The following is a 14,094-nucleotide window of genomic DNA, read 5'->3' as shown; positions in this document are numbered from 1 at the left end:
TGCCTCTTTGGCCGTTGTCGATTAGAGTGTAACACACGTCACACTGCGGCCTTTCTCTCATTATCTGTAGATTTAAAATTAGAATTGTAAAGAATATTGAGTCCACGAAAATATTGTTTTCAAATTCAACATATTCGCACGAATTTATGTCAAGTCAAATTAACTTTATACGATTGGGAAGCCCCATCAGAGAGACATTTTTAAACACTGGATCAACACAAGGCAATTAATAGGCTGGATAACTCCAGTGCAAATCATATGGAGATCAAAAAACATCAACTCTCTGCATATATGCCAATTAAAATTTCCTAACTGGCCAATCAATGCATAAAATACCGCAAATGGTAAATTATGTTCTGCAGGTGTAAGCGATAGATTGCTATAGTTACCTGCTGTTGCATGAGGTCTCTGAGCACACGAGATTTCCTGAAGTCTGGGTAGTAAAGGTGTTCCTTGATCCTGTGGGGAGACAACGCAGCCTCGGTCAATGCCTTTACAGAAATGCAGAATGAGTAAGTCACGGCTAACGCCTTCTTCTCTAATTCACATTCCACAACTCGCTCTCAGCTGAGCGGCTCGCTCGACCAGAAGGTTGCGAGGTCAAATCCGTGTTGGGGTTGCCTCAGCCCATCAACCCTCCACGGCCGATGAAGTGAGTAACCACCATCCCAACCCACCGGCAGCCTTACCATGCCAAGCCGGCGCCACCTAAGCACATGCCTACTTCTAGTAGGCCATGTGGCTCACTTTGCTGAAGGAAGTTAATCGTTTTGAGCCGGGCTGTGCTCTAAACGAGTCATCAGAGAATGGTCAGTGGTGTTGCTCTCTTAGGCCAACTTCACGGTTATATTTTGGTAATAAATAAAACATGGGGTACAATTACGAATGTACGTTTAGCTTGGGTTGGTGTTACCTAACCCACACGTGCGTTCAATCTCGTAAAATTAATTTCGATCACTTCCCCCCGGAGTCGGAGGGAAGGGAGGAATTGACAACATGGAGTAGGACATGCCTAGCCTGTGGAGCTGTGTGCTTCTTGAAGCACGGGGACCAGAAACGAGATGAGCAAAGTACGGCTCAGATCTGAGCTCTAAATGTTGTGGGGAATGTATGAAGTGTGTGTGTGTGTATGGGACACGTGGTGGCTGATGCTTCTAATCCAACATTGTGGAGGCAAGGGTTGGTGGATCACACAAATGCTGTGAAATTCTCTTCCCATGAGAGTCGAGGTGCCATACCCTGGCTCGTCAGGAGAAGGTGATACCGGAAGTAGACTAATCACCATCTGTTTCCATCTGTACGGGGACGGAGCGTTGCCCCCTCGTGCAAGGCGTCGGTTTTCTCTGGGTACTGTGGTTTCCTCCCACGTGTATAATAATAATAATAAACACGACTCATCACTCATTTGCTGAAATAATTTTTAAATAAAACCCCAATGCAGGACCCTCATTAAGAAGAGTCCTACGACTCGGTATAGCTTTCCTAGATCAATAATTATTTGGTACATGAACAAGTTAACAAAACGTACATCTCAGTCATGTTGTTATTACTTTACAAGAGACCGACAGAGGGCAGCACTACCGGCGTTTGCTTCAGAGCCGTTGTAATTTACTATTGTCATTTACTATTGTCATTTACTATTGTCATTTACTATTGTCATTTACTGTTGTTTAATTATTGTAATTTACTGTTGTAATTTACTATTGTCATTTACTATTGTCATTTACTATTGTAATTTACTGTTGTTTAATTATTGTAATTTACTGTTGTAATTCACTATTGTAATTTACTATTGTAATTTACTATTGTAATTTACTGTTGTTTAATTATTGTAATTTACTGTTGTAATTCACTATTGTCATTTACTATTGTCATTTACTATTGTCATTTACTATTGTCATTTACTATTGTCATTTACTGTTGTTTAATTATTGTAATTTACTGTTGTAATTTACTATTGTAATTTACAATTGTAATTTACTGCCCTGGGTTGGTTGGATACCAGGTGGACTCACAATTGACAATTTTTTTTATATCTACTGCGAAAACAAAAGCGCAGTGTAGATACGCGGGTTGGTAAGAATATTAACTTGAAATATGATCAGCCTTTTCCTTCTATAAAAAGTGCGTTGAGAGTTTTTGTCTGCTATAAATTTCCACGTTTAGCTAACATTTGTGGCCAGGTAGCTTCTGAAAAAAGAGCTAAATAGCTCAGTGGGCCTTAAATCATAAAATAAAAAGTTTAAATAGTTTCTGTGCATTTACGTGAGCCCCCACCAAACGTGATGGGAACGTCATACGGGATGCCTCCGGTAAAATCGGCCAATCAGCGGAACCCATTCCCTTGTGAGTCAGTGACACGTTTGGTTGGACGGCCCGAGGCTCGGTGCCATCTAATTATAGCTGCTGTGCTCTCGGGGGTTTGAGCCAAGAGTGACACCAGAGTGTGGGACCTTGCAGAGGAGCTTCAGTAGCCACGGCAGCGCGAGCGGCCACAAAGTTGTCACTTGTGTCTCAAAAAAGGCACTTACTTTCCACACTCCTAACCTTCACCAACCGTCCGCTATTGTTAACGAAACCCCCAACCATAACCACCAAAACGTTGGACCGACGATCCTTGTTTACTGTTTTTTCCTCGATTTTTCTGTTGCGTGTAGTCACTTTAAGATGTTTCTTGTTCATGTTTTTGTTTGTTGCGGTTGTACCCGAGTCAAGGTTATACCTCCTAATAAATGAAACTGAAAAGTACTGGCCAGACCCCATTCTTTACCAACTCTCTTATCCGCCAGATCTGCCGGAATCAACTCGCCGAATCAGCCACGAACACGACCTCCCACTGACCCTCCCCCTACCCCCCACATCCTGCGCCTGGACAGGGCCCCCCATTTGCGGCGTTCGCCGTTGAGGGGCGTCGTCTCGTGCCGGGGGCGGGGAGGGGGCAGCGGGTACCAGTTCCTGCAGCGCGTGCACAGGCACGCGGTGGAGAGCGCCAGCAGCAGCACGGCCACGCACACCACAGCCACCATGGCAATCACCTTCCAGTCATCTGGTGAGATGGGGGAGAGGAGGGAGAGAGTTCGGGGAGAGGGAGGGAGAGGGTCGTGAGATCCACGGGAGATGGACAAGAGGCGTCGTGGTGCTCAGCCCGCCTCTGGAGGTCTCTCCCCGTCCCCACGGCCCCTGCTGCTGTTCTGGGTTCTGCAAGGTTCCGTTACTCAAGTTCTACCTGACAACCACACACACACACGTTGCTTAGCAAACACAATTGCATAGCAGCAGATTGACCTAACGGGGAAAAAAACCCCTAAAGCTTAAAGACCAATATACATTTACGGATGTGAATGCTGTTGACAACACCATCTATTATTTTCATGATGCGACAGTGGAGACCGCTCTCAGCCGTGTCTGCACAAGGCACGGGAGACGAAAGCTGTGGGGAGACTTCTTCCATAAACGGAACGATCGGCGACTCCGCCAAACTGCGAATGCGGCGAGGTGTAAACCATGAGGCGTTCATCACCGACGACTGCCCAACACGCCACGCGTCCTTCTGATGGAACACGCGGACTCCGCTCAGCTACCCCGAGTGGCATGGAACGCCTTTTACAAAATAAACAATACAGTTGCAGGCCCCGTTGCTGCTTTTTTTTCCAAACGCGATACGAAAGAAGAATGATAAGATAGGAAAGGCATTTTTTTTTTACGATGTCAAGATTATCGTGGATATCAATGTCCCATGGCTTTGTAATTCCGTTTCACAATTGTATCGTTTTCAAGACAACTGTCACAATGGACGGTACGATCATCGTGGGCGTGCCATCGTGCATGCACGACCCACTCGCGGCGAGCCGGCCTGCACCATCACCGGGTAATTCCATCCTCACACTGTCGCTGTCGTTAAGTGCACTAACCACCCCCGCTATATATGGCTAATGGTCATAAATTACCGGCCCTGGAGAGATGAGACACTTATAAGTGCTGTCGGGGGGAATATTGGTCCCAAAATAAAGTGTCTTCACGGGGATGTCCAGTCGATGCAGCGAGAGGCAGTGCAAAGTGTCATCACCACGAGCAACACCCGATATCTGCAAGCCAAGCTATTTGCGAGCTCCCCCACCAGCCTCCATCCTTCTCCATCTCTCGTCCCTATCTGTCTCTCTCAATCACTCTCCATCCCTGTCTGTGTCTCTCCATCCCTCTTTGTCTCTCTCCATCCCTCTCTGTCTCTCTCCATCCCTCTCTGTCTTTCTCAATCACTCTCCATCACTCTCTGTCTCTCTCCATCCCTCTCCATCTCTCGTCCCTCTCTGTGTCTCTCCATCCCTCTCTGTCTCTCTCAGTCTCTCTCCATCCCTTTCTATGTCTCTCAATCCCTCTCTGTCTCTCCATCACTCTCCATCCCTGTCTGTGTCTCTACATCCCTCTCTGTCTCTCTCAACCACTCTCCATCAATCTCTGTCTCTCTCCATCCCTGTCTGTGTCTCTCCATCCCTCTCTGTCTCTCTCAATCACTCTCCATGCCTCTCTGTGTCTCTCCATCCCTGTCTGTGTCTCTCCATCTCTCTCAATCACTCTCCATCCCTGTCTGTGTCTCTCCATACCTCTCGGTCTCTCTCTCTGTCTCTCTCAATCACTCTCCATCCCTGTCTGTGTCTCTCCATACCTCTCGGTCTCTCTCTGTCTCTCTCAATCACTCTCCATCCCTCTCTGTGTCTCTCCATCCATCTCTGTCTCTCTCAATCACTCTCCATCCCTCTCTGTGTCTCTCCATCCATCTCTGTCTCTCTCAATCACTCTCCATCCCTCTCTGTCTCTCTCCATCCCTTTCTATGTCTCTCAATCCCTCTCTGTCTCTCCATCACTCTACATCCCTGTCTGTGTGTCTACATCCCTCTCTGTCTCTCTAAATCACTCTCCATCCCTCTCTGTGTCTCTCCATCTCTCTCTAGCCGTCTGCATTCTGCTCCTCCTAGCATGCATCTCATAGTCACTCCTTGCCCCAGTCTCTAACTTTCCCCTCTTTGTCACAATTAGTCTCTAGCTATGTGTTTCTATTGTTTATGTCTCTGTGTTTCTATTGTTCATGTCTGTGTTTCTATTGTTAATGTCTCTGTGTTTCTATTGTTCACGTCTCTGTTTCTATTGCTCATGTCTCTGTGTTTCTATTGTTCATGTCTCTGTGTTTCTATTGTTCATGTCTCTGTGTTTCTATTGTTCATGTCTCTGTGTTTCTATTGTTCATGTCTCTGTGTTTCTATTGTTCATGTGCTCTCCCCCACCCGGACCTTTAAGACCCTGTAAATGTTTAATATTATCCGTAAAGAAATACGTTGAATGTTGTTTGTTATTTTTTTATGTCGGGCAGTTTTTAAAACGTTTGACATTTCAGGACCGATGGTGCTTTACTTTCGGGACCATCCATGGTTGTTTAAGGCCGAGTCGATCTAGGGGAAGCCCAGGACCGGTTCGGATATCCGTCAACGATGTTGGCTCTGAGGAAGAATCAAACTCGGGTGGTTGGGTTGGTAGCTGTGTGCAGCGCTAAGCACGGCACGACCGCTTCCCACAATATACAGAGACACAGACACACTGACAACGGGCAGCAGCACGTGACGCACGCGCTGCCAGCGAGGCACCCTCGTGTGTCAGGACGCTCGCTGGGTACTCCAGACAGCAGGAGCCACTAAATATAGACGGAGCCCCGCGCGGGTCCATTCGGACGATTCCCTCGTGACGCTCCGCTTACAGGAAGGACGTGAGCTCAATGACCTTCGCTTTCCGGCTTTGACATTTAAGGAATTACACACGGCTGGGAATGGGCGGAGAGGCACCGCCTCCAAAAGGGGATCTAGCAATCTGCGCTCGTCGGAAGGTGTTTCAGTTATTTAAGTAAAAAGCACAGATTGCAAGTCTCATAACAAAACAAGCAAACAAAACGTAGTGCAATTTTGAGCGGGAGGATTAAACTCGGATCCCAGCAATTCAACAAAGCAGTGATACAAGTGACGACCGCTGCCCCTGCCTTTAGCTCAGGGCGAGCTGGTTGAGTTGCTTCGCTTTGGGGATTTGTGAATGAACACTGGCCCCAGTAGAACTGATTTTCCTTTGCCTGGCTTGACAATGATTATGATGGAGGCGAGTCAACCGTAGCCAGGATACGAACTCACAATCTCACTGATCTATAGAATGATCTACACTCCAGCTGGGGTATAATGATTAACATGTACGTGGTGTTGATGATTGCCTCTGTATTTTAAAAATCGATCCGACGAACTGCAAAGTCCCTTCGCCAATACGCACTGCACTCTAGCGCTCACATCACCTTGAGGAGAGGACTCTGCAGAACTCAAAAAGGCAAACTGAAGTATTACAATTCATCGCCTGCGCTCAAACTAACTCGCACCGTTTTACGCCACGGGATTTTACCCTCCGACTCTGCTCCGACACGCCTCCTAGATCCGCAGGGAGCACGGGAATGTTTGAGCCATGACTCACACTGTTTGGAACATACGTGTAATCACGCGAGCACGCGTGTCTGCTGAGTCCCGCTGTACTTCATCGCAGTTGCCCGCCTGCCGCGGGATGGAACGCGTGTCACCGCTCCACTCGTGACGCGACAGCAAGTGTCACAGCCACACTATAGATAGTTACAACGAGCACGGATACTTGGGGATTTCCCAGCACAGGAAGCTCTCTGGCGTTCACGTTATTGCTTTCAAAGGAGAGCGAAGGAGAGAAGAAGGTGCAGTGTACATGGAAAACTTTTGCTGTGGTCAGTGAGCGGCAGAAAAGTCTGGGTTTTATGTTCGGGCGTTACATCTGCCACACACGCCAGGCACGCAGGGTATGCCACGTCGCGTGATACACGATCCATCGCACCGGGAGACGTGGGCACCTCTGGTCTGATGCGGTGTCGGCCTCCCAGTCCTTTCCCTGTATTCGGACCCCGTTTATATCCCAGTTTATATCCCAGTTTATATCCCAGTCGTGCAATTTGCATCGTGCCACGAGACGGAGAAATTTCCATTCACAGCTCTCACAGATCCAGCTGTGGACAGAGAATGACCATGGGGAAATTCTATCACAGAGCTAAGTTGAAGTCTTCCATCCCCAAGGCTAATGTAAACTATTTGTGAAGGGCTATGTATACTCTATGTAAACATTCCTAAAGATCACCCGTGTGGACTGTAAATTGGAACTGCATTTTGTTCCCCGAGTGATCTCGTCCATTCAGTCACTCCAAGCTTCAAGCCAGAGTCGTTCTATTTTCCTAGACACAATATTACGTCTGACTGTGTGGGTGGTATTAGTGGGAAAGATTGACACGATTGTAAAAACACCCCTGCTTGTGAAAGATTGAATCGCAATTGATAATAGCCTGAAATGTGTCGAGGAACACTGAAATCGTCCAGTCTCTTAGACAAAAAACACAACCAGTCACCCTTGACGGAGCCTCACGTAACACGCATTACTTCTCCTCGAGCCGCATGCATCGTAAATGTGGAAGTGAAAGTGCGTGTGATTTGACAACTGCTTTTTATATGAATACATAAATAGCACGTGCCCTGCTTCACAGAAAAAAAGTAGAGTTTGGCACTTGAGGCGTTTGCGGTTATTTGTATTTGACAGTGCAAGCCTTTTGCGGATTCTTTATTTTTTAAAAGTTCAACTCCTCCGCTCGTTCCGGGCTATTCTAATTGAGCAGGAAACTCCGAGTCCACCTCTTGTCGTGTCGCTCACCGGTGGAGCGTGGCAGGGAAGTGGGCGCAGAGCCTCAGGGGCCCACGGCTACCTGGAGTTACTCGGTGGAGCAGATTCAGTCCACTCACCTGCTGGCTACTCACCCACAACTCGATACGGTTGTCCGTGCGGCGCTGCACATCACAGGTTCCGTTTACTTGTAAACTTGCAGAGGTGTGAAGAGAGGGGTGAGGAGAGAGGTGAGGAGAGGGGTGAGCAGAGAGGGGTGAAGAGAGGGGTGAGGAGAGAGGTGTGAAGAGGGGTGAGCAGAGAGGTGTGAAGAGAGGGGTGAGGAGAGAGGTGAGGAGAGGGGTGAGGAGAGAGGTGAGGAGAGGGGTGAGCAGAGAGGGGTGAGGAAGGAGAGGCGGTCCCCGTTACCCAGGCGCTTGGTTTTGAAGGAGATTGAGGAGCCGTCGGGTCCCTCCCCGCCGGCCGTGCGAGCCCTCGCCCACACCGTGTACACGGTGCTGCTTTGGAGGTGATGCAGCACAACGCTCGACTGTGACGCGTCCACCTCCACCGCTGCACACGCACGCACGCACACACACACACACACCGCACGCACGCACACACAGTATGCACACACACCGCAAGCACGCACACCGCATGCATGCACTCACACACACCGCAGACAAACACACCACACACAAACTCAGTATGCACACACACACGCCACTCTCACACACCGCACACACACACCACACCGCACGCACACACAGACACACCTTCACCATAAGACCACACGTTAAACTCACTTAATTGAATGTTACACGCCAAATGGAACCATTCATTCTCAGTCACATCCACACCCGCACCTACGCAACAAAGTTAAGCGCACATGTGTACACATTAACACATGTAGCCGAGATGTTTTCTGAATTATTAAACCAGGCACATTTGTCATGGGGAATGGATAAGTAAATCTGCACTGTTCAAATACACAGAGGGAACTCCCATCCCACGCTTTCCCTGAATTCGTGAGCCACACAACGCTCCCTGTGGACAACCCCACGCGTCTGCACCAACCAAAAATCAAGACTGGAACTGAGTGCATGGGCACGAGACCATGTGGACCCGTGGCAGTGGTGGGGTGCACATAGCCAGGGAGTTCGTCGGCAGTGTCCCAAATGACAGGGGCTTGCAATCGCCATGATTCACAATGCCGTGGCTCCTAACTCAATCTGGTATGATTAATTAAGCCGATTAATCAAATAAACATTGCTCATCGACTGCTTTTTTTCCCCGGTCGATTTCTCACGCCCCTTGAAAATGTTGGCCACCCTGACATCCTGGCCAGTGAAGGCAGGAACTCCCTACAAACCATGCCCCAGGGACGTGGCTGATGATGATGATGATGGTGAGGCCAAGCCCTGCCCATCACCTCCCATCCAGTGGCACACGTGAAAACATGCCAGACTTTTTTCCCCCCAACTATTTTCATGCCATGCGATTAGTCAAGTAATGGAACCGATAATTGGTAGGGTATCCGATTAATTTTATTAATCAGAGCGCCAGCTCAACTCTGAACACGATTGGTTGCCATGCCAGGGATCAACTCACTTAGCTTTAAAAGTTACACATTTAAATCAATCTATTGCTGGATGAAGGCCTCCCAACGCCATTGTTGGTCATGGGGGCTGCTGTTTGACCATCGGTCAGCGTAGGTTGGTGAAGAATGAGGGGGTAACCAGAACCAGTTTAGATATCACTCGCCACTGATGCTAGCCATGACCGGGATCTGAACTCGGGTTTGCTGCGTTCACAGCGCAGTGCGTGAACGACTGCGTCCTTGAGACGCAACGCCGCACCCCTACGACAAATCCCAAAACACTACTATGGGCCCGGAAAACCCTGACGTGCGATGCATGTTTTCTCGAACAACTTTTACATCTGCTCTACATCTACGGGATTATTAGGTGTTGTGCCAGGGCGCTGAGTCACCGATTTGTAAATGGAAAAAAAGAGGAAACGAGCCCAAGAGGGTCTTACAGACCTCGTAGACGGAGCGATTAAATCATCTCGTGCGCAGGAGCCCAGCACGGATCGTAATTACGATCGGTGCAGTGACGCCGCCCGCGTGCTCGACGGCGAGGGCTCCGGTGAGGTGGAGGGCGGCAGCAGGGAGGGGGGGGACCTACTCTTGTTGAGGTGCGAGGGGTCGCTGTAGTGGATGGTGTAGCCCCGGAGGACGCCGCGCCTCTTCTCCAGAGGAATCTCCTGCCAGGAGAGCTGTGCGCTGCTGCCCTGCACCTCCTGTATCCCCAGCTCCGGCCCCCTATCAGGAGCTGCCCATTCAAGTGCACACAGGCGCACAAAGACAAAGATCCCCCGAGGAGCCTTCAGCAGACTGTTGGGGAAAGTGCTGTTTGGCAGCAGCTACGAAGGCCGGCGCGGCACACGAGGGGGTGAGTGGCCAGCACCACGCTGGGCTGCCTTTGTCTCCCCAGTGGCGATGTTCACCTACCGTACCAGGTACTCATTTAATCACTAATATACAAATACAAAAATCCCCTGTATAGCCTTAACAGACTGTTGGGACAAGTGCTATTAGCGAGTAGCATCTATGAAGGCTGGCACGGCTTAAGAGGGGGTGGGTGGCCAGCACCACGCCAGACCGCCTTTGTCTCCCCAGTGGCGATGTTTACACACCGCACCAGGTACTCATTTGAGGCTCAGTCGACCTAGGGGAGGCCCAGGATCGGTTCAGATAATCGTCACTGGTGTTGGCCGTGAGCAGGAATCGAACCCGGGTCGCCAGGTTCGCAGTGCGGCGCGCTGATCGCGACACTACTGCATCCCCACAACATACAAAGACACACAGACCCACTCGCAATCACACGTGAAGACGTACACACGTGAAGACATACACACGTGAAGACATACACACGTGAAGACATACACACGTGAAGACATACGCACACTGTCCCCCTCACGTACCCTCATCCTGACACGAGCCCTCACGCACCCGACTCAAGGGGACCCAGTTTTTTTGTGGGGGAGTATTTTGCCAGAAGTGTGAACATGTGGTCGCGTCCCAGGAGAGTCGAGCGGACCGTGTGCTATGCCACAAATGTGCACCACGCACTCTCCGTCCGCCCCTGCCCTGCCTGTCCACACCAGGCGGTGTGAGTGGGTTCAGCACAGTCAGTCGACTGGCAGCTCCCACGTGGTGGGGCAAAGTGTGGGTCTGGGTGCGCTCCCCCACCTCCTCCAAGACGTCTGGCCGGTCTGAAAGAGGAGGCCAAAAACTCTGTCTAGAGGGGCTCAGTGGGGCTCCCTATTGCCGTGCCCCCAACCTGTCTCTCTACAACAGGCTGCACCCCCCACCTGTCTCTCAACAACAGGCTGCACCCCCCCACCTGTCTCTCTACAACAGGCTGCACCCCCAATCTGTCTCTCTACAACAGGCTGCACCCCCAATCTGTCTCTCTACAACAGGCTGCACCCCCAACCTGTCTCTCTACAACAGGCGGCACCCCCCACCTGTCTCTCTACAACAGGCTGCACCCCCAACCTGTCTCTCTACAACAGGCTGCACCCCCCACCTGTCTCTCTACAACAGGCTGCACCTTCAACCTGTCTCACTACAACAGGCTGCACCCCCAACCTGTCTACAACAGGCTGCACCCCCAACCTGTCTCTCTACAACAGGCTGCACCCCCCACCTGTCTACAACAGGCTGCGCAGGGTATAGAGGACTGGGGGGGGGGCTCGACTTACGGCATTCGCGGGCGAAGGCGATCGTCCTTGCGGGGGGCCCCTCCCCTCGGACGTAGCGCGCGTAGACCGACACCGCGTAGCCCACGCACGGCTCCAGGCTCCCTGTGGGGGTCAGAGGCCACAGGTCAGCGGGGGAATCTCGCCCGCTCCCCTCCCAACCCACACGGGCTGTCGCGATGTGGCCGTGGGGAGCGACGTTTGGCTCCGGACGCAGCCAACTGCCGGGAACGCCGTCCAGTGGCTTCACTTTCGTCTCCTGGTGAATGCTCTCCGCTACAAAATAAAAATGCGCTGCCTCTCCTAGTGGGATCACACGCCAGTGCGGTTAGCACCCTCACTCTACGTTGACGTTTTTGTAACTTAAGTTGGCCATGGAAGAGTTTTCGGAGGAATCTGTGAAAGCCAACTTTTGTTCCTGGAAATTATAAGGCAATGTGTCTTACTGCTGCTGCTGCTGCTGGTGAAACGATTGAAGGATGACTTGTCATGGGGCAATGTGTGGGTTACCAGCCCACGTCGCCCATCTGCCCCGTCTGACCATCAAGGGAGGAAGGAGGCTAAGTGTCCCAGGAAAGAGCAAAGTGCCGTGCCTGCAGTGACCCACAGGGGTTGCCCACCTTCGTAGACAATGCACCGTACGCACGCTCACGTGCTCTTCTCGACGTTTTGAAAACTCCACCACCACCACCACCACCGTCATCGTAAATAGAGCTCGTCAAACCGAGAAGGAGGATTGAAAGGGGGACCTTCTGTGTTAAGGACACCTCCCCATAAGAAGTTGAACTGGGTCAACAAGAACACGTTGCGGTTTGTAATAATACAAGTTTGATGGTCTCGGCGTTTATCAATCCAAAACAAAAACATCAAGCAATGACGATCGCAGTCACACATAGCCAAGTTATTTGGGTAAAGAAAATTGTCCATATAACTTGATGAATAAAACCACGTACTTCGTACAAAGATAAATAATTGAATACCAAACACTCAGTGACGGTATTTGCCAAATATCCCATGCAGGAACCTTTTGGAAAGTAGTCTTGAGACTTAGTGAGGCTCTCCCGAGTGGACAATCGTCATTATATGAAATTAATAGCAATACGTTTTTATAAATTATTTTCTAAAATTATTGGATTGTGAGACTGGCCCGCATAAGCATCCCCGAAAACATTCACACTTGCAAATCAGAGATTGCGCCCGTCCAATGAGTCGTTATCGAGATGAGAGAGGTAACGGACGACGCACAGATACAATGACAGTACCGTTCCGTGGAGCCAACATGGCCATGCCGTTTCCTCAATCAATTCCAGAAAACACAGGTGCATTGTTAAAATGTCGGAACGGCTCCAGATGCCTCACCTGTGATGTTGAAGGACAAGCTGTTAGCTGGCAGCCGGGCCCAGCTGGTCAGGCTGGGCGTGAGCAATGGTCTCCATGGTGATGGCGCTGTCAGTGCTGCTGCTGCTGCCACCGACGACGATGGCGAGGCTAACGAGGGCAGTGATGAAAGCGTCGGTGGCAACGCCGGCGACAACGCCGGCGTTGCCACCGACGGAAGATCCGATGACGTGGATGACGACGTCGAGACGGTCGTTGGACTCCACTCCACCAGGTACCCCTTGACCATGTGATGCTGGCATGCTGGGGCTGCCCAGGTGACGCGCAATGCCGGGCGCCCATCGGGTCCCTCCTGGCTGTGGGCGCTCAGCTGCAGTGGAGGCAGCATCCCTGTCACACACAAAGACAAAGGTCCCCCGTATAGTCTTAACAGACTGTTGGGGCAAGGGGGCGCCATGGTGGCGATATGTTAACTACCTCGCCTGGTATACAGGAGGTCGTGGGTTTTATCAAGACCCTGACGCCTGCTCTATATTTGGAGTTTGCATGCTCTCCCAGTGGTCGCCTAGATTTTTCTCTGGGTCCTCCGGGGTTTCTCTCCACATTTAGAAACGTGTTTAGAGAATTTGGCTGCTATAAATTATGTTTCACGTGATAAGTCACATTGTGGCCAGGTTTCTTCTGAAAACAAAAACTATGTAGCTCAGTGGACCCTATCTGGTAACATAAAAATAGTTTTAAAAAGTGCTGTTTGCGAGCACCTATGAAGGCCGGCATGGCACACTATGGAGTGGGTGGCCAACACCACGCCCTTTGCCTCCCCAATGCTGTCATTTACACAATGCACCAGGTACTTATTTTAAGGCTGAGTCGACCTACGGGAGGCCCAGAACTATTCCATATATTCACCACTGTTATGGTTTTGTGCGCGGAAATCGAACTCAGGTTGCCGGGTTCACACACGTGCATACACAAGTGGGCGCCATGCAGAGAATAGGGGTCATAGGTCACTGGAAGTGAATCATACTCGCCAACACTCCACGCGTGTGGAATTGGCCGCACGTTAAATGCAAAGTGGATAACCTTGATAACCAATGCTAATTATCAAAACATGCCGACACTGAAACACCACTGCAGGGGAACCTAACACCTCACTATCCAAGCCACGTGGTGTGTGATGGTTGCGTAATCACAGCATGAATTGCCACTGGAACAATTTCAGAGCCCTTCGGCTGTTCCTATGAGCCACCCTAACCCTGACCTCATTGGCTGCCGTCTATACGTTAATAAGTCAACCTG

The 14,094-nt window shown here is 50.3% G+C and overlaps 1 protein-coding gene across 4 annotated transcripts in view; it reads right to left on the bottom strand.

Moving 5' to 3' along the window:
* Positions 1 to 14,094, bottom strand: part of LOC116948802 (interleukin-6 receptor subunit beta-like) — a 103,443-nt gene that overhangs the window by 12,540 nt on the left and 76,809 nt on the right. For all 4 annotated transcript variants that reach the window (XM_032965906.2, XM_032965907.2, XM_032965905.2 and 1 more), the window contains 6 exons: positions 12,817 to 13,185; positions 11,461 to 11,562; positions 9,879 to 10,025; positions 8,119 to 8,262; positions 2,950 to 3,046; positions 390 to 459 (listed from right to left, as the gene is read on the bottom strand). In XM_032965906.2, the coding sequence (XP_032821797.2) occupies positions 390 to 459; positions 2,950 to 3,046; positions 8,119 to 8,262; positions 9,879 to 10,025; positions 11,461 to 11,562; positions 12,817 to 13,185 (929 nt within the window). The remainder of the gene's footprint in view (positions 1 to 389; positions 460 to 2,949; positions 3,047 to 8,118; positions 8,263 to 9,878; positions 10,026 to 11,460; positions 11,563 to 12,816; positions 13,186 to 14,094) is intronic.

Source organism: Petromyzon marinus, chromosome 35, assembly GCF_048934315.1.
Source record: "Petromyzon marinus isolate PM22_M1 ecotype Great Lakes invasive population chromosome 35, UKy_Petmar_22M1.pri1.0, whole genome shotgun sequence".
NCBI classification, from domain to species: domain Eukaryota; kingdom Metazoa; phylum Chordata; class Hyperoartia; order Petromyzontiformes; family Petromyzontidae; genus Petromyzon; species Petromyzon marinus.
The sequence above is the reverse complement of the archived record's forward strand: the minus strand, read 5'-3'. Positions and strand labels throughout refer to the sequence as shown.